The 19277-nt window shown below is 43.7% G+C and overlaps 3 protein-coding genes, 2 long non-coding RNA genes and 1 pseudogene across 5 annotated transcripts; 3 read left to right on the forward strand and 3 right to left on the reverse strand.

Annotated features, from left to right (window-relative positions):
* Positions 1-6838, forward strand: LOC124316102 (annotated as a pseudogene).
* Positions 1279-5640, reverse strand: LOC124316706 (uncharacterized protein K02A2.6-like). The gene has a single exon (XM_046782652.1). The coding sequence runs from the start codon at positions 5638-5640 to the stop codon at positions 1279-1281; it is 4362 nt and encodes a 1453-aa protein (XP_046638608.1).
* A 448-nt stretch (positions 6839-7286) lies between the features above and the next one.
* LOC124316101 lies at positions 7287-8277 on the reverse strand. The gene is made up of 4 exons (XR_006911806.1): positions 8091-8277; positions 7855-8002; positions 7553-7671; positions 7287-7480 (listed from the first exon to the last, which is right to left on the reverse strand). It is a non-coding gene; the product is annotated as an uncharacterized LOC124316101 (long non-coding RNA).
* A 608-nt stretch (positions 8278-8885) lies between these two features.
* Positions 8886-16998, reverse strand: LOC124316115. Its single transcript, XR_006911815.1, has 6 exons — positions 16988-16998; positions 16476-16642; positions 11823-12015; positions 10323-10426; positions 10091-10267; positions 8886-10011 (listed from the first exon to the last, which is right to left on the reverse strand). It is a non-coding gene; the product is annotated as an uncharacterized LOC124316115 (long non-coding RNA).
* Positions 11046-12849, forward strand: LOC124316109. The gene is made up of 6 exons (XM_046781840.1): positions 11046-11156; positions 11280-11505; positions 11601-11663; positions 11731-11781; positions 11852-12004; positions 12093-12849. Exons 1-6 carry the CDS (start codon positions 11139-11141, stop codon positions 12560-12562), a joined length of 981 nt encoding a protein of 326 aa, XP_046637796.1. The 5' UTR covers positions 11046-11138; the 3' UTR covers positions 12563-12849.
* On the forward strand, positions 14245-15455 carry LOC124316110 (serine/threonine-protein kinase/endoribonuclease ire-1-like). Its single transcript, XM_046781841.1, has 3 exons — positions 14245-14538; positions 14603-15099; positions 15175-15455. The coding sequence occupies exons 1-3, from the start codon at positions 14315-14317 to the stop codon at positions 15285-15287; spliced, it is 834 nt and encodes a 277-aa protein (XP_046637797.1). The 5' UTR covers positions 14245-14314; the 3' UTR covers positions 15288-15455.
* Positions 16999-19277: the final 2279 nt, after the last annotated feature.

Genomic DNA, 19277 nt, shown 5'->3' on the forward strand with positions numbered 1-19277 from the left:
CAACCTACGTGTTTTCCTTTTCCCTTATTTCAGCAGTTTGTGTCAACTAGACCCATTTCTAATTATCCCACATCATTTCGCAAAAATGAAGAAATTCAAAAAGTGTATGGTAACTTTCATCTTTTTAAAATGGCGCTTAGTATCATTAGATTATTTACATGTGAATGACATGTGCTGTAACCTGCTTTCTGTTAAAATTTAATAGGAGATGACGAATTCCGTTCGCTGGATCTGAGTGCAAACAAGTCGTTGAATATGAGATCTTACGGACGTAAAGTATACAAGAGAACAGCAGTTCGCGTTCCAACATAACGCGCTTTTGATCAAGATTGGCCCTCAGTCAGGCCAGTTGCCAGAGGTCTTTTCATCCAGCAAGTGTCCTGCTGCCCTTGCATCAGGGCTGGGTTGTTCCGGGGGCAACACCACCCGGTAAATTTGCCAATGCAGAGTTGATGAAGATCCCCAACTTTCTTCACTTGACACCACCCGCTATTGAGAGACAATGCCAAGCATTGAAAAGTGAGAACCCTGCAGTATAATAGATATTTTAATTAATAAAGCTTTAACCATTATTTGTTTGTAGAGTTCTGCACAGAGTGCTGTAAGAGTTGGATATCAACGAAAAGATTGAAAATCATTCAATCACAACTAGTGTTTACCTCAATTCTTTCCCTTCATTGAGTGATGCCCGAGCCAGAATTGTAACACTCCAGGTCTGAATAGAAGAAAAACAAAACCGCATCTGATTTCCTGTTTTAAAAGTAACTCTTTTCTCCCCTCATGTAGGTGAAATTGAGCTCTTTGAAATTGGACAACAATGCCAAGGATAAATTCCTCTTTTTCCTGTACCAGCTGTACGTTTTGTAAGAAACACTTCAGAACTATTCAGGTAAATATGTTCAACTTTCTAACTGTGAGACTACAGACTTAGTTAGTCGGTGACTATCTCTTAACTTGTTTGTTGTAGAATTTTCAGTTGTTGTTATGATCTAACGAGGATCGACAAACAAACTGAGGTCCGAGTTAACCAAACTGTATTGAACGACGGGATGGGAGTACTGTACAGGCAGAACACTAAGGCAAGACTGACTGGCCCATGGCCGGAAGGAAGTAGGGCCGACATGAGCCGCAAGGGGGCTCAGATGTCGAGCTACGACAGAGGGGGAGACAGGGCCTAGGCGGAGACTATAACAGCTCCCCACCAAGTTTTCATTACATGACAACTTAACAAACACAAAATTTTCGCGATCAGGATCGAATGACAATAGGGAAATCAATTTAAGCATCGTGAGGCACTTTGGGGTGTCTGTTACGGTTGCTGCGACGAGGGGGGAGATCAAAATTAACCCGACGGCGGCGCTGGTTTGACGAATGATCCGGCGGAGGCAGTGGACCGGGCTCCTCCGGATTCGTGTCGATTGCGGGTGACGGGGCAGCTGGGTCGGCATCGGTGGCGAGCGGGGGGTAAACAAGGCGGAGGAATTTTCTGTTTCGCCAGTAAATCCGGCCACTTTGCATTTTGACGCGGTAGTCGCGGCTTTCGCCGACTGACACAATGATGCCTTGCTTGTCCCAGCGCTTAGAATCAGCGTCTTGGACACGGACAGAGTCACCAACTCGTAGCGGACGTAATGGGCGTGCATGCTGGTCGTATGCGGCTTTCACACGTTCGGCTTGATCGTCCAGGCGGTCCGATAAGTCCATCAGCTCGCGCCACTTGTTGGCAAAAGCGGTGTGATGTGCCGGCAGAATGGATCGGATGGGATGGCCGAAGACAATTTCGGCCGGCGATAGACCAGCTTCACGGGGGGTGTTGCGCCACTCCAATAGGCCCTGTTGGAAGGCGTCGGTGTCCAGATGGCCGTTTGGGGCTGCTTTTTGGACCAGATTCTTCATAGCCTTGACGGCCGCTTCTGCATGGCCATTAGATTGAGGGTAATGGGGTGTCGAATTGACGGAAATTACGCCCCAGTTCTTGAAAAAATTTAGGATTTCAGCCGATGTCAGGTTGGTGCCACCATCAGAACGTACTCGGACGGGAACACCGAAATCAGCGAAGCACCGCATGCACGACCGAATCACGTCGCGGGAACAAAGATCACGTTTCACGAATTCGAACACTGCCGGCCAACCCGATAACCGATCAGCATAGATCAAATAATGGTTGCCGGCGTGACAAAAAATGTCGACGGAGACGTCCTCAAACACGCGCGTTGGGCTGGGATCAGACATGAGAGGTTCGCGTTGGAGGCTTGGTAACGCCTTTTGGCATGTTTCACACGCTCTCACCATGTTGGTGATGTCGCTGGTTAGGCCTGGCCAATAGACGAGTTGACGGGCACGACGTTTTGTGCGCTCTATGCCCTGATGCGCAGAATGTAATTTGCGTAATGTTTCGGCACGTTTGGAGGGGGGGATCACTATACGGCTGTTGTATAACACTAGGCCGTCATCGGTCCACAGATCGTTGCGGATCTTCCAGAATCCGCGGATTGAAATCGGCCACTCTTCTTGGCGCGAAGGGAACACGTCCTGGACTGCGGCTATCAAGGCGCAATATTCATCGTCTGACGACGCTGCGGAACGTAGATCGGCCAGCAGGGGATCTGGCAAGTGTGAGGCTGGTTCAACGTCTTCATCTGACTCGATAGCTGCAACGATGTTGAAAATTGTGACGCGTGCCTGGTCGTCAAGACTTCGAATTAACATATCGTCGGGCATTGGGTCAGCAACGGGCGCGCGGGAAAGCGCGTCAGGGATGGCGTGGTCTTTACCACGGCGCCAAACGGTTTGGAAGACGTAGCGCTGTAACTTCTCCTTTAGACGCTGCAGACGGGGGTTCTCGACACAATCCAGTGTATAACGGTCCAAGATCGTTACTAACGGCTGATGATCGACGACGAGGGTAAATTTCGGGAGGCCGACCAGGTAAAGATGGCACTTTTTTGTAGCCCAAACAACCGCCAACAGCTCCAGTTCGACCATAGCATAGCGGCTCTCGGTATCTGAAACAAATCTCGAACCACACTGAATGAGCTTCCAATGGTCGCCCTGGCGATGTAACAAAACGTATCCGAGGCCATTTTTTCTTGATGCGTCCGTCTGCAGAACTGTTTCAGCTGATGGGTCGAAGTTCGCCAAGACGGGAGGGGATATTAAAGCGCGTTTGACGGTCTCAAAAGCTTTTTCTTGGTCAGCTGACCACACAAATTGATTGCCTTGGCGTAGGAGCGGCCGCAATGGACCGGCGGCAGCTGAAATTTCATCGGAAAAGTCGGCCAGCTGACCGACCAAACCAAGAAATGATCGCAGCTGAGTGATATTGACCGGGCGTGGAAAATCAGCAATCGCCGATAGCTTTTCTGGGTCAGCAGCAATGCCGTCACTGCCTACAACATATCCGGCGAAAGGTACCGAGTTGGCCGCGAACTTGAATTTGGCCGCGCCGAGGGTGATTTTATTTTCTCGGCATGCGGTCAGAATCTCCCGGACAGCATTGTAGTGAGTCGGTAGATCAGCATGGGCGGCTAACAAATCGTCGACGACGCAATGAAGATTTGGCAAATGACCTAGTGCCGCTGCCATCCTACGGCAGAACTCGTCGCCTGTTGATGAGAGGCCCATCGGTCCACGTAAGAATTTGTATCGCCCCCACGGGGTGATAAAGGTGGTCAGGAGTTGGCTCTCTTCATCCAGCGGAATCTGCCAATATCCATGTCGGGCGTCAAACGTGCTAAAAACTTTTGCACCGCTGGCGATGCTTGATACAGCGTCTTTTGGCGAAACTAACGGGTAATAAGGGCGTTTCACGTACTGGTTGAGTTTCGTCAGGTCAGCACAGAACCGCAATTTTCCGTTCGGCTCTTCGACGATTACCATTGGATGAGTCCACAGCGTTGGTTCGGTGACAGGGGCAATGATTTGGTTGGCTTCCATGTCATCCAGCATTTGCTTAGCCCTATCACGCAAGGCATATGGAATTGGTCTAGCACCGCTTACTGCAAAAGGAACGGCGTCCGGCAGTAATTCAATTGACATTGGCGGGCCCGCCATCGTTTTCAACGGGCCTTCCTCGTCGAAGACATCTTCAAAGTCAGACAAGAGCTTTTGTTCCAAAGCTGGGATATCTGACATGTCGATTGGAGGTGGAGAGGCGGTGACAATTGTATTTATCATGATGGGTTCCGGATAGCAGGGTGGAAGAAGGCCTAGTTCTACACACACGAACCAAGAAAGCAGCATTCCGTCATGCTCGGGGCTGAACAAGATGGATGTAGTAACTGATCGGCCTCTGTAGTGTAACTGCAGTTCGAGACGACCGGCACATTCCAGTGACGAATTATTGGCCGCTGTCAGGCTATCGACACCGTTCTGCAACAGATTATTGACGTCTTCACCCATCAATCGAAGAATTGCCATACTGGCTACCGTTGCTTCCGCGCCGCTGTCCGGAATAGCGGTGGCGGTGTAGAGGTGTCCACCCGACCGATTATGAATACCGATCTGGATGGTTGGGGCACGACGTGCAGCTGCGACGTGTGCGAGGCGAATGCTTGCGAGTTTCTTGACGCTTGAGTCCTGTTTCTCGCTCCTAGCTTTATGCTTGTCACAAACCGTCGAAAAATGACCCGGCTTGCCGCAATTATGACATTCTCTACCTTTAGCTGGGCAATCTTTGCCAGAATCATGAGGGGGGTGGCCACAATTTCCGCACCTGAGTCCATCCCTGTGTTCTCCACGGCGGTGAAAATGCGTGCGGGATCGATTTCCCTTTTCCTCCGGCTGTTTTACCACGTTCACTGAAGTCGCACCAGAACGGCTCAACAAAGATTCGTTTTTGCCGGCCGCTTCTTCACTGCGGCATAGATCAACTGCGGTCTGTAGCGATGGGAACGGTGTGATAGCGAGCAGTTTTTTACGCACCTCCTGGTCACAGATGCCACTCATGACACGCGTTGTCATACGCTGATCAAAGCAATGTTGGCATAAATCAGCACACTTGGCGATGCGTTGCAGTCCAATATAAAACTCGTCGAAAGTGGCGCCGTGGTCTTGACGGTATTCTTCAAACTCGACGCGATCTAAGGCTACACTGCGTTTCTTCCGAATGTAATGTGCGATCTGTGCAAGAATTTCATCTGCCGATAAGAGGTCGTAAGGAGAGATATCAAGTACCATCTCGACCGTCTGCAGCATTTCCAAGGACAGAGTCATACGCAATGCAGCAGCTTGTTCACGTATCGGATATTCAGCAATCCGTTGAAGATAACAAAAATCGTCCCACTTGTTGCGCCAAGTCAAAAAGTCACGGTAAGAAATATCACCCGCCATTTTATCGATGCACGACACGTTGATTGGGCGGCGACGTTCGCGATGGCGATCACGGTCAAGTTCGTCCGGCACTTCACTATGGCTTCTGGGACGAACATCGGATCGACGAAGGCGATCTTCTTCCATGTGAGCCTCAAGCTCTGAGTCATGAGCCGACCTTTCGCGTTCCATGGCCGTTCGGAATTTCTGACTTTGCTCGTGCACTAAAGCGATGAGTTGGGCGTGAGAGAGGTGCTGGATTTCATCGTCGGGAATGTCAATGATCATATAGTCTCGTGGCATATCGCCAATACTGCCGATGACAGACATTTTGGCAGATAAGGACGGATAAACCACACAGGGGACACGAGATCAAAAACTGTCTAAGATGGCGGCCAACACGTGAGCCACGAGGGGAAAATGCTCTCAGAAAGCACCCACTTTAGCAAAGTAGAATTGTAGCACTCGAGTCGAAATAAGTGGTTAAGTTATCAACTGCGCCATGTTATGATCTAACGAGGATCGACAAACAAACTGAGGTCCGAGTTAACCAAACTGTATTGAACGACGGGATGGGAGTACTGTACAGGCAGAACACTAAGGCAAGACTGACTGGCCCATGGCCGGAAGGAAGTAGGGCCGACATGAGCCGCAAGGGGGCTCAGATGTCGAGCTACGACAGAGGGGGAGACAGGGCCTAGGCGGAGACTATAACAGTTGTCTACCTTGTAAATGCTTGCTAGCTGTAGGTTCTTTTGCAACTTTTATTCTGAAGGATTGTGTTTGCATAGTTTACTTTAACTTATGTCATTTTTGTTTTTGTAATTGAAGACACATTGTTTCCTTGATAGTTGATAGTAATTGAGTTTTTGTTAAATAAATAGGATTATCAGTCTAGTAAAAGTATGAGCTTCTTTGTTGCTGCCCAACGTACACATGGATTTGATGCAGCCAGCTGAGGGCTTTAACTCTTGTAAATAACGTAAAGTGACATTTATTCCTCTGGATTAATTCATTTCATTTTGGTTATAGGTTCAGTGTTTTATGTTCGCGTTGTTGCTGTCCGATGTGGCACGTTGTTGAAGCCTATGCTGGTGAAAGATCTATCTACATCAAGTTCAATTGGCCGTTCTGATGCTGTGTTACCGAAGTTGCATCATATTTTGTTAAATTGTCATCGTGACTATTGCAGTTTACCGTTTATAAGTTCAGAAGCAACACAAACAAATATGGGATGTTTATGTCAAACAAATAATAAACATGTTTTTGGGGTTGGGAAAGGAAAGTGGTGGCGGTGGATGTTGGAGGGAGGATATTTCAAGTTTGGATAAAAATGCAGTTAATCTATAACCCTACAAATGTATCCCTACCAATTAATCTCCAAACCCCACAAACATATACCTTCCAATCCTTCAAACCGCGAAAACACACCTACCGACCCTTAAATCTATACCCTTAACCCTATAAACCAATGTTTAACCTTAACCATGTAATGTAATAAATAAAATAAATACACTGTATGAACTAATTTTATTTTCTTTTTAAAATGTTCAAAAATTTAATAAACAGAGCGTCCGGTTCAAGACGGTTTACTACTGCACGAGTTTAAACGCAACCCGCCACCACCGCTGCGGCAATGAGACAAAAAGCGATCGTTTAGTTTAGCGGAAATCTGCGTCAGTCTTTGTAACTTGACTGACGGAGATTTCCACAAAAAATATACCATGGCTATTTGTTTCATTGGGTAGTGGGTTGCTTTGTTTAACTCGCACATGCTGTTATAGGATATGTCTACGGCCCCCAGAGATATTTATCTGGACCGAGAAGAAGAGAGAAGTACGAGGCAAGTTTTTCCGGGGAGATGTAGTCATACTAGGCTTCCGGGTTAGACACATGACCCTCCAAAAGTTTTCATCGGATCATGCGCCTTCCAAGTCCCCGTTCGACCAGAGCCCTCCCCTCCTCCTGGTTTCACAGCGGGTGAGTGACCACCGGCGGGCGTTGGTTAGTGGTTAGTTAGGGAAACGGGGCCACAGAAAAGAAGGGAGCCCAGATATGCACTTGTAATTTATCTACAACTAAATAACTTATTGATGCGTCTTGAATTTCCGCAATCTCTCTTCAGTTTCAAGAATGGATAAAGGCTATTAAACAGCGGCGAAGGATTCACCTGAAAGTAGAATGGAGACTTATTTAAAAGTAAAAAATTCCCATGTAAGATTGCAGCGACAGCAAGTATTACCTCAAATCAATCAATTTTCAGATTATCTTAAATTAGAAATCGTTACGGTGGAAACCGCAACCTTTGAAGTGGCAGCAAAGAATTGAATCTGATGAGGGCTTCAAAATCCGGAGTACAACCTAAAAGTGAAGTGAGACAATGGAGACACCAATGTCAAACAGGACAAAACTAACACAAAATGCAGCGATGTAGAGTCAGCACAAGAGCGGGAATTGCACGACTGCATTTCCAACATCCCACTCATCACTCAGACTCAATAAATAGTGAAATAAATTGACTTGAAACCGGAATGAAACTACTACCTGGAGGTCTGTGGTTGAACTGATCAGACTGGGCGCAGGCAAAGAGAGTAATGTTGCTCAACAAAATTGGAAAGCTGAAAGTGGAAATCGTCTATCTTATATTCCCTGTTGTTCCAAGTGTGATCTCGAAACTTTTTCTCCATCTACTCTATGGTGCATCAAAATGGAATAATCAAAGGCAATCAGTTAATGTATAATGGTGGGCTGGAAAAGAGGGTTTATTTTATCTCACTTACTCAAAGTATGTTGAACCAGGTCCCGAAATTCAAGCAACAATTGATTTTGTATCACAGTGCACCTTTTGCTATTTGGTAGGCCTATTCACGAATTTATAAAAAATGTTATTAGCAAATAACAATTTGTAACGCCGAGTCGGTGTGTTCGGTTTTACGAAACAGCATGCGAACGGAACCAGAAAGAGAAAGCACAGAAAGGAAGAGTAGCAGACGATGTTTTGATCGAAGACAAGGACAGGCCGGACAGCAGCAGTCGTCACCTACCGGTAAAAATGTGAAACTCTTTTGAGCGGGGGAATGCCCTAATTCAAACTAGATTCGTCTCGTTGGTTTCCAAAATCAATTGAAAACATCTCTGTACTAAATGATTTCAATAAATGCGCTCAAGCCCATACTTCTTGTTTCTAGCAATAAAAAAGAGTACGTGAAAACAAGTCGTGTTATACATCTTGATCTTGTGCAGCTTGACATAAGTAAGCACTGTTCATATTTTTTTGAATATTTTGTTTATTTGTTCGCCCACAAGGAGATTGATATTTCCCGATCAAACAATTTTTCAATTTGACACTGACGAGGTGACGACAATATTATCATATAAACACCATAAAATGCCAACCACTTTTTGTTTCCTTTTTTTCTGCTGGGCTGGGGGCGGGTCTACATGATGCACACAAATACTCACTACGCGCACACGGTCAAATATATATTTGTAACTTTTCATTTCTTGTGTGTGTGTGATGGACTGTGGGGCGTCGCAAAAAGGCTGGAGATGGTTTTTCGTTGATGACGGGAAATAAGGAAACACGAAATTAAACAGAATGAACACGGAAAAGAAAAAAAGCAACGGCGCGGTTCTTATCGTCGTTGAATGGGGTTGCAAAAGCAAATAGTGGGAGGAGTCAAATGTGTGTACAGAAATAATGGAATCATCAATAGAATTTCTTGTTTTCATTTCTTGTCGTCTGACGGGTCATGGGGGGAAGGCTGCACAAGTATACAGTCAACTCTGCCCCAAGTCAAATTCTCTCTAAAATATAATAATCAGATTTAAAAAAAAAAGAAAAATGCATTTGATTATGTGTAAACAGGAGGGTATAAGAAGGAGGGGCCGATTGGAATGTCGATTACACTAGCATCATCTGAAAAAATATGACTGTCGTTTAAAACCTAATTTGGAAATCATCCACACAGCTGACTTCAGCCTGTGATTTAAATTGCCCCGACCCTGGCGGCGGGACCCTCGCGCAAATCAAATCCGTCCAGTTTGAGATTTAAATAATCCAACCCTTCTTTCAGGACGTGGCGAGATTTCTTGCCCGGCTATTGGCTGGGGATCACCTCGCTAGCCTTGAGCGTTTGCGTCTGCTGCTGGATGGCGCTCTTCCTCACTTTCGACGTTGATCATTTCATAACGATTTCGTTCATACTCGAATAGCTCCGGCTCGTCTGCAACAGCTCCGTTGTTTGTTGCTGGTCTGGTTGTTCCAGCGATGGATTCTCCCCTTCCATCGGTTGGGTCGGGACGGGCGACGAAGCTGAAAAATAGAAACAGAGTCGACAATTAAAACGAAAGTATAATTAATAAAAGGAAACTGGAATTGTTTAATGCTGTCGGGCCATTCGTGTTCGCTGCTGGCGCCGCAGTTGATAGGCAAACTGCTGGCGGATGACGTCTGTCTCTGCAGAATGGCGCCGGGCAGCTCGGAATTGTCAGCGTCAATTTATTAGAAAAGTTCATCCTGACGTATAATTTCTCCTCGACGCAAACCAAATGCTGGACCTTTCTCAACCTGCTCTTGAGACAAATCAAATTTCATTAAAGAACAATTAAAACAAAAAACGAACCTCAATAACGACGGCCAACCACTGGGCCTCACATGTGCTGTGAGGAAGCCATCGACCAACTTCTTGTCGTCTTCAACTTGGAATTGAAAATCACTGAAACAATTACTGGAAACTGGCAAATATTACAACCAGCAGTGGATTACAGAAAAACATACCAACGTTGATAGCATCAGCTTCGTACCAGATGAACTCGGATGAACTGAACTGGTTCACTCAAGTCCATACTTGGAGAATCGCCGCCTTCGGTTTTCTTTCTATATAGAGACTTGGTGACTTTACACGAGATTTGAATTTGTAATCAGTTCATTTTTCACAGTCACCTTGACACGGGTCTGTTAGAAACTGATCAGCTTTGTACCAAAGAATAGAAGGCTTTATTTACCTTACATAGATCATCTCCTTCCATGGATAAAAGACAAAGTTCTGAGCAGGTCGAAAGTGAAAGAAGTTGTCCAAATGTCAACTCAACTAAAATGAGTTGATTAACAGGTCTAAAGCAAATGGAAACGTAAAGGGAATAAGACTCAAATGGAGAATGCACGAATCATCAAGTTAACTAAAGAATCGAAATTAATTTGTTTTTATGCGTTATAGATATTTTGCAGTCTAGAATAGAATTGCCTGAAAATAAAAATTGTCTAAATAAAAAGCCACTAGTGACTGAAAGAATGTCGGATTGGGTATTGAGTTTGTAACAGAATATCCTTTTTCGCTGATTGGAAAATGTTAAAAATAAATTATAATTTACAAAAAATTTGGCGGCCAATCAAGATTCTCTTTTGGTCAGATTTTGGATCCATAAATTTATTTAACTGGTTCTAATATCATTATCTATTCTAATGGAATAGATCGAAGACGAAGACTTTGTGAGACATTTCGTCCTTGATTCTTTTCATTTGCATGTCTCGAACACGTACGAAAAAAAGGGGGGGGGGTGGTGGTCAATGAACTCACGACTACTCCCGCTTTGTTTCAGTATTTGACACAACCTGTTATAAGCTTCTGACACCTTATTTGTACTCTGATGTCCCTAAAGGAAACAAGGGAATATCTAAAAAAAGACGACACATTTGCAAGATCTTCCAAACAAGTCAAAGAAGAGTCGGACCTATAAAAGACGGGACAGACTCCTGAATTTCACACGCTCGACGACGGTTCAGTAAGCAAGTAGTTCGATAATCTAAATCAATCTCGATCGCAACTATGACCAACTTAATAAAGGTAAAGAATTCTTGAAATTGATTCGGAATTGATTGTACAACCTACTTGAATAGCAATGTATAAACATTAATTGTCTATATAATAACTATAACCTTTGATAAATTCTGTGTACGGATTCTATAGTGTATTTTGGCCCTGTCTGGTTTGATGACCTCTTTTGCCTCCGTCCAGCTGCCGTCCAGCACCAATGGCTTCCAATCCTCTCCCTTCAATTTTTACTATCATGCAACGCCCCCGACCCTAAACTCCCCAACCTCTGAACACGACATGGCCTATCACGATTACCCTACATCAACGCTCTTGGGGCGACACATTGTAATCCTAACAATAAGCCTGAGGGATTGGAGAGGAAAATTTAGATTTTAAAAAATATGTTTAATCAATAGCCTACGTTATAGCAAAAATACGTCAACTTAATTAATACTGCAATGAGTCATTTTGCAGATACACAACGCCAATTGAACGAAGCCCTGGCCGGGATTGAAACTTTAAAAAATGAACTGAACGGTAAAATAGCGAATGACGTCACATAGTTTGAATCGCCATTTAAAAAAAATTAACCATTTGTTTACAGTCGTTAAACAAGATGCACAAAGTTCAAAGTCCAAGATCGAAGAATTGACAAGTAGGCCTATCCCATTTAAAAAAGATTTTTTTTTTTTTTACCTTCAACTAACCATAAAAATATTTGGCAGTGAGTACGGCCGCCTCATCCATCGGCAGAATGCCCGGCTCATGCGGCGACCTCCAGCAAATTGGCCACAAGAAAAGCGGATTGTTTTCCATCATGGAAAGCAACAAAATCGTAAACGTCTATTGCGATTTTACTAAACCATCAAACGATCCAGGTTCATTTTATCTAAAAAAAAAAATTAAAAATTATTAGAATAATCAACAATTTCGTCTAAATGAAATTTTTTTCACGCAACAAAGTAGCTTTGCAAAAATGGATCGGATATACGGACGTGAAATCCCTCCCCACCTATTTCTACGCTCAGAAAAGAAGTGATTTCTCGACCTTGGGAGTTCCAATTCCATTCGAACTCGAGACACTCAACGTCGGCGGAGCCATGGATACAAACACAGGCAAATTCAAAGCCCCACGCAAAGGAGTCTATTTCTTTGCTTTCAGCGGAGTTGGCGTAATAGCTCCTGGACGTGGTTTTCTCGACGTGGGGTTGATGGTGAATGGCGTTCACTTCGGGAGAGCCAACTGTGATTCCAATACAGGCCAAGAATGGGAAACTCTTTCGTTCCAGTCGACGATCCAACTCAAAGCGGGAGATTCAGTTTGGTTGCAGATCGTAGGCCAGGAATCTCCAACAAACATTCTGACAGACAGAGGCACTGATGGTCAATTTACCCACTTTTCTGGTTGGTTGCTACAGGAAGAACTTTCTCTGTAGTCAAACTCCCATTTTCTTACTTTTGGAATTTTGGTGGTGGTGGTGGTGTAAGGTATTATGGCGCGCCGTTTACGACAACATTGGTTGGCACTGTCAAAGAAATCAAAAAAAAATATACACGGTCAAAGGAATTAGATCGTCTTCACTCGCATGCCGGTGTAGAGTTGACCAATTCCTTGACGGGGGATTTCATTGCCCTCTAAAACGAGTCCGTCTTCTTTGGTTTACCCTTTGATTTTGTTTTTCTCTCTTTACGACTCAAATAAAATTTCATTTTAAATTTCAAATCTTTTACTTTCGTTTTGTTATTCATTTTGCTCTGCCAAGCGTAAGAAAAAATCGACAAAATATTCTTGGCCTAATGTTTTGTAGAATATTTAACGAAAATGGTAAATTTGGAGAAGTTCGTCAACAAGAGGTTGCCGTATTCGCAATGTCCTAGACCTTTTGCCATTAAGGCCAATATTGAGGAGAAAATAGATGTCAAGAAGCAACTATAAATCTCTAAATCTAAAAAGCTAGTCTGCCTCTCAAAAACCGCGCAAGTATTTCTGCCGAGCCATTTCAATCGCCATAGAAGTGTATACCGTTTGAGATCAACTGATAATTAAATGCCAACTAAAATCTGATAATTCTAACCACATAGTGACTATCGTAAACCTGAGAGAAAGACGTAACGGACGTAATAACTTTGCCGCTTGACGAAAACTTGAGACCAATAAAAGAAAAACAAGTTCCGCCAGGGCTAATATTATAAGTGTATACCAATGCTGCTGCATCAGCAGGGCATTAGACGTCAATCAGAAAGAAAAACAAATATGCTGCGCGAGACTTGAAAGAAGTTTTCGATCGAAATTAAGCCACAGAAAGAAGACCACAAGACCTTGACGAAAAGATAGACGATTGACTTTTGATTAATAACCATGACCCAAAAAAGGTCTTGGTCTAGTGTTCGGCTATTACACGACAATGTGGAAGGCTAATTTAGGGCAATATTGGCAATAAAACTCTATTGAGAATGGCGATATTGAGCTGTCGACAATTTACAACTTGTGATGGAACGCCATCAACAACAGAAAACCTTGGGGAGCAACGTCAAAATTCCAGGAACTAAATTAATTTACGATTATTGCTCTTTTGAAAATATAGGCAAGACCAAGGGCAAGACTTGTACGTGCCATCAAATGACACAATGAGGAAAAGAGAATGAAAGAGAGTTTCCCCCTGGCAGCAGCAGCGGGCAGCAGCGCCAAACCTTTTCCAAGAACGAAAGACAACCAGAACGCAAGTAAAGCTACGTCCTTTCACGAACGATCCAACTACATAGGGAATAGGGATGGAACTGCTCACAAAATGGCGAAAAAGCCAAGCAGCAAAGAAAGTGTCTCCAATTTTTTCTTTGGGTTCCAAAAAATGAACACGAAAACACGCGCGTGAAAAAGGTCAAAGAGGAAATGAAATCGGGACAGGGAGCTAATAGATAAGTTAATAAACACTCAGACAACCCAACGAGCAAACCCTGATCTATAATTCTATATATAATATGTTGTGCGTCAATCCATTCAACCTATACAACACCAAAAAAAAGAAGCTATCAGCAGATGAGCTGATGATTTACACGGAGATTCGGCCTAACCCGCGGTTTTTTGGAGAGGGGCGTGACCGGATTGCGATGGAAAGGAAATGCTCGATCGCCATCAGTTGGCGAGTCAAGCAGTCGAGTCTCGACAGCCGTGAGCGACAGTCGAGAAGATGGTGAATAGTATAATTATAGACAGATGCAAGTTGATAGGAAAGGGGATTTACGGAACCGTTTACGAAGGGACGTGGAAGGGCACGTGGAAGGACAAAAAAGTGGCCGTCAAGCGAATTCAAATCGAAAACGTTGAAAACAACCAAGGAGAAGAGGCTATGCAAAATCTTAATCATCCAAATGTCGTCAAACTTTATCACGTTGAAAGCGACAGTGATTTCAGGTGAATATTGATGCAGGTGATGGCTCAATAAATAACTTAAAATAATTTGGTTTTACCCAATCAGAATTTATGCGCTTGAATTGTGCCAATTATCACTGAGTCAACTATTCCACGACGGCGAGGCCCAGAAAAACTACCGAGAGAAAATGCCGCCAGAAAAAGAAGTTTGCCTCCAGTTGGCCATGGGATTGGCGCACATTCACGAAAAGGGATTCATTTACTGGGATTTCAAACCTCAAAATGTTTTAATTTCAGTTCATGATGGAAAAGTGTCGATGAAATGGGCCGATTTCGGACTCAGTAAACCACGCAACGAGAGAGGAAGTTACTCGACGACAGAGCACAACAAACGGCCAGATGATTGGTTTGCCCCTGAAATATTGATAATAAAAGAAAATTTGGATCGGACGACGCCACTCCGTCAAGAAGGAACCGTCATGAGCGACATCTTCTCCACAGGTCTAATTTTCGGCTATTATCTTTTGAAAGGGCGTCACCCGTACGGCTCACAATTCAATACCCCATCCAACATTATCAATAATACGCCAGTCAATCTGACAGGTAGGCCAATACATATTCCATTTCTTAATCTAATAGGTTTCAATAATTAGCAATAACCACAACATATCATTGCAGCCATAGAAGAGCAACAACATCCCATGTGGGCCATCATTACGGACATGTTGAAGAACAATCCCAACGAGAGGATTTCATCAGCCGACGTCGTAAAAAGAATCGCCAACATTTAAAAGCAGAAACAATCGACAACTAAAAGTGATCTTTTACCAGCATATTTCCTTTCTTTCCCCTACGGATTGTGCACGATGACGAAAGAGGTGTCACTTGTATTTTAGTTCTTTTTTTTGTGGGTCGGTTGAGATTACATTTGTGGATTTTCTCATTCCACTTTTTGGGGACGCGACGGATGCTGCGGCTAAACAAAAATTTAATCGCCAACGGTACAATCATTAACGCCTCCATCCCTGAGAGTCTAATGGCTGACGGGACGTTCACACTAAGATTTTCTGGCGAGATTTAATTTTTATAATTTGTTGTTGTCGTGTTTCGTAGTGGTCCGTGTGCTGGACAGCTGGACTGCAAGAAGGGGAACCCAATTTCGCCTAGCGTCACGACCGGCTGTCAGACGATGCTGTTTTTTGGTCTTTTTATTTTCTCTTTCTACGTTTCTTCTTACTCGTCGTAGCCTTGCAGTTAAAATAAAAAACGGCGATTGCACGTCTCACACGCAGTCAAGGCCCCAACTTTCCCCCCCGGGCGCTGTCTCGTGTCCGACTGTCTGGTCGATTGGGCAGTGAACGGATCAGAATTTAACAACAACAAATCAGAGGTCGCATATCACGTCAGCAGCCGAAAATTTCTCCATGTCTGAGTCTGAGTGCGTGCCAGCAACACGAAATAGCCAAGGGAAAAAAAAAAGCTTTTTTTGCATAATAAGCGCTCGGGATCATTATAGCTTTTTGCGGATTCTTCTTACTGGTTTCCCCATTTCCGAACGAGGCGGCCACCACACACAATAAAGGGGGAGAATCAAGAGCTCATCATTGTGTTTCACAATGTAAAATTCACAATGTAAAAAAGAAGCGTTCAAGAGAAATCAAGGAGAAACGTCATTTTCACTGTATGAAATGAAATGACTTTTTCAGAGTGACAAAGAAAAACGAACGAAAAGAAAGCAGCTGTAAAGCGGATACCTCCGAATCCGATGCCTTGAACGTTGCGTATTTCGCCTCTGGGCGTTGGATAAAAAAAAAAAGAGCAGATGACCTTATCGGAAAAAGACTGTGGCCAACGCAACTGGCACGACGACCAAATGAAACGACCCACTGTCCATAACACGACAGTGACAACTTTTCTTCGTCTAAAAAGGAGACTCGGAATCGTCTAGTTGCATAGGAATACAAACAAACAGCTCTAACCTTCTCGCGCCTTTTCTGGTCTCAGGAGAAATAGCGAAGAGTTTTCATATCTGATTGCAATCCGCAAGAAAATGGCACGAAAACATTCACCAGTCTCGTCATCGCCGATCAAGTTTCATTCACAGCAGCCGACGCAACTTTAAAGTGACTGCAGCCAAGACGTTCCACTACGGTATGGCATGGCCACCACTTCCCCAACTGTGTCGCTCTAAATAAAAAGTATAGTCGAATTAAATTTGGCGCGACTGCAGCATCGCTTGAAATACTGTGCCACCTATTGCGTCCTTTATCAACTTGTGAAAGATCTTGAGAAAAAAGTTTCGTCAAACAAAAATCATCAAGGGAGTCTCAGAAACTATCCGCAGGCATTCACGTCTGCAGGTTGGGAATTATCGAAAAGGGCGGCCAAGTCAAGTGGTGAGTGACTGGGACCGGCGAAGACGGCCACATTCAACTGTAATCGCTACGAAGAGTATAAACATGATACTATTTCTGGCAACGGACCAAATAACCAAAGCCGACACGGGGCTGATCATTGAAATGTGTCTGAAACAGTACAAACCGCTCGAGCGCAATCGAATCAAAACACGTTCACAAACAAACATCAAATGGGACGAGACTTTTTTTCGATTTGAAACATTCCCCTGAGGAAAAAAAAATTCGCAAACATTTCGGCAGGGACTCGAGAGAAATTATTGAAGCGGAATTAGGGGAAAAGAGTTTCATAATTAATTCCGACGGAACACGAAGCAAAGTACCACGGAATAATGTGAATGGCGATAAAATGATTATTGAACACCCAACAATTGATCAACGACACCAAGAGGCTATAAATACAAGTGTGGTCTTTAAACTCAAAGCACAGTTTAAATAAACAAAGTCCTCTACCGTGCGTCTGTACTGAACATTAAAATGTTGAGTGATGACTTAGTCTGTTAGTTCGCTTCCTAGTAGGCCTACCTACATGTACGCAATAGCCTACTTTTTCATCATCAAACAGGCGCAATGGAAAAGCTAAGGAAGAACGACAATAAAGCGAAGAGATGGATATGGTCTCTTACCTTGACATGCGGCGGATAAGGAAGTCGCGTTCACGACATGTAGAAATTGATGGGCTCTATCCATGGCATCACCTACAGAGAAGTTGGATATCTAATAAGCAAAGCCAATCAAGATATTGCGACCTCCAACGGCCTGCACAATAATAACCAATCACATGAAATAGTTCTTCCAACATTGGTCGTAAAATATCCCGACTGCGTTATACTGGACGTCGTTATCCATTGATTGACACTCACTCGTTTTACTCCGTGTCCGTCTATTCGTCCATAATTGGCAAGTCTGGCTACAGCCAAAGTGATGGGCGGTGATGCTGGGAGTTTCATTCAAAAGGTTTTTCACGCTCCATCTGACGATTTCTCATTGTTGAAACAGGGACAGCTGGCTGGTGGTGACGAACAACAAAACCAAATAGTCGGTGGATGAAATCACAAACCGGCAACAACTGAAAAGAAAAGGAAAATTCGGGAAAATGAATGAATTGAGTGACACAATTTAATAATAATTGTTGATTTTTTTGCATTTGAATTTGACATTTGAAGAAATGCCAAGCTCAGTAAAATTTAAACCAAAAAGTTGGATTGAGTAAATATGTGGGCACAATCATCTGCCCACTTCAACACAATATTTTTACGTCAACTAATGACGTACACCTAAAACATAAGAGGCAAATAATATATCAAGTTGAGCAATGCAAAGGTGATAAGGACTTAAATGTTCACTACACACAACAAAAAAGTAATTTAGTCGACTAATCCCATAATATTACCACACACTCGTAATCACATGCCAAGTCCAACAGTTCGCTGACGGTGAGGATCATGGAATCAACCGAAGGGCGCAATATGAAAAATGAGATCTTAGGCGGTGCAATAAAGTACAGGATCATTTCTTATCATTACCATTTCTCCCACAACAAAGTGAGAAAGTCTACTTGCGTCTAATCAGTCGAATTGGTTGATCCAACACCAACGGTTACATCGCACTAGTGCTGAAACCAATAACAAATCTATTGCACAGTGTAAGAAAAGTCAAAAAACGAAAAAAGAAGGTTAATTGTTACCGTGAAATAACGCCATGAAGAACTCTAAAATTCATTATTTCGTTTGGTGGTTTGTTATTGTTGGTAGTGGTAGCGGTTTGTTAGGTCGCAAGTGCGAGCGAAATTTAAGCTTTGTGCCTGATGCTAGGACAAATCCCGAAGATAAGTACGAAATATCGGAACCTGCGCTATTCTGGTTTTCACTCAACGAAGAAACTACGCAACAACTCGATGAAGCTGGAGCTGAAACACCTGAAATGCTGGAGGTATTAAAAAACCTCGACAAACAGTCGGAAATAACTGAATTCGAAATCCACCAAAGCAGCAACACGGGCCTGGGAAAAACAAACTTGAAAAGAGAATTTAATACTTTTATCGTCTTCAAAACGACCAGTGAAATAGAGGGAGAGGCTTGGTGGTCATTGGAAAAGAACCGGGAATGTTTTGTCTTGCAACGATCCAGCAACAAGGACGACGTCAAGAACAATTTGGATGGCACCGAGCGAATCAAAGTCGAGCCTATTAAAGAAAGATTAAAAGGAAAAGGTACTATTCAAGATTTGTTCGTATTACTTTGGGCCCATCAAATCATTGAGGAAAACTACGATGTCGACGACTCCCTCTGCCAGGCCTTTGTCACTTTGGTCAGCCAACGAATAACTGGATACGAATACGACGATGATTTCGAGTGCTCCCCATCT

The sequence above is a fragment of the Daphnia pulicaria genome, chromosome 12 (assembly GCF_021234035.1).
Source record: "Daphnia pulicaria isolate SC F1-1A chromosome 12, SC_F0-13Bv2, whole genome shotgun sequence".
In the NCBI taxonomy this organism is placed as follows: Eukaryota; Metazoa; Arthropoda; class Branchiopoda; order Diplostraca; family Daphniidae; genus Daphnia; species Daphnia pulicaria.

What these genes read in the sequence shown, in the direction of transcription:
- LOC124316706 (XM_046782652.1), bottom strand. Translation starts at nt 5,640, where the DNA reads ATGTCTGTCATCGGCAGTATTGGCGATATGCCACGAGACTATATGATC.
- LOC124316109 (XM_046781840.1), top strand. An exon ending in AAGCCTGAGGGATTGGAGAG is followed by an intron (nt 11,506 to 11,600) that starts GAAAATTTAGAT and finishes GTCATTTTGCAG; the next exon opens with ATACACAACGCCAATTGAAC. An exon ending in TTTAAAAAATGAACTGAACG is followed by an intron (nt 11,664 to 11,730) that starts GTAAAATAGCGA and finishes ATTTGTTTACAG; the next exon opens with TCGTTAAACAAGATGCACAA.
- LOC124316110 (XM_046781841.1), top strand. Translation starts at nt 14,315, where the DNA reads ATGGTGAATAGTATAATTATAGACAGATGCAAGTTGATAGGAAAGGGG. An exon ending in GAAAGCGACAGTGATTTCAG is followed by an intron (nt 14,539 to 14,602) that starts GTGAATATTGAT and finishes TTACCCAATCAG; the next exon opens with AATTTATGCGCTTGAATTGT. An exon ending in TACGCCAGTCAATCTGACAG is followed by an intron (nt 15,100 to 15,174) that starts GTAGGCCAATAC and finishes ATATCATTGCAG; the next exon opens with CCATAGAAGAGCAACAACAT.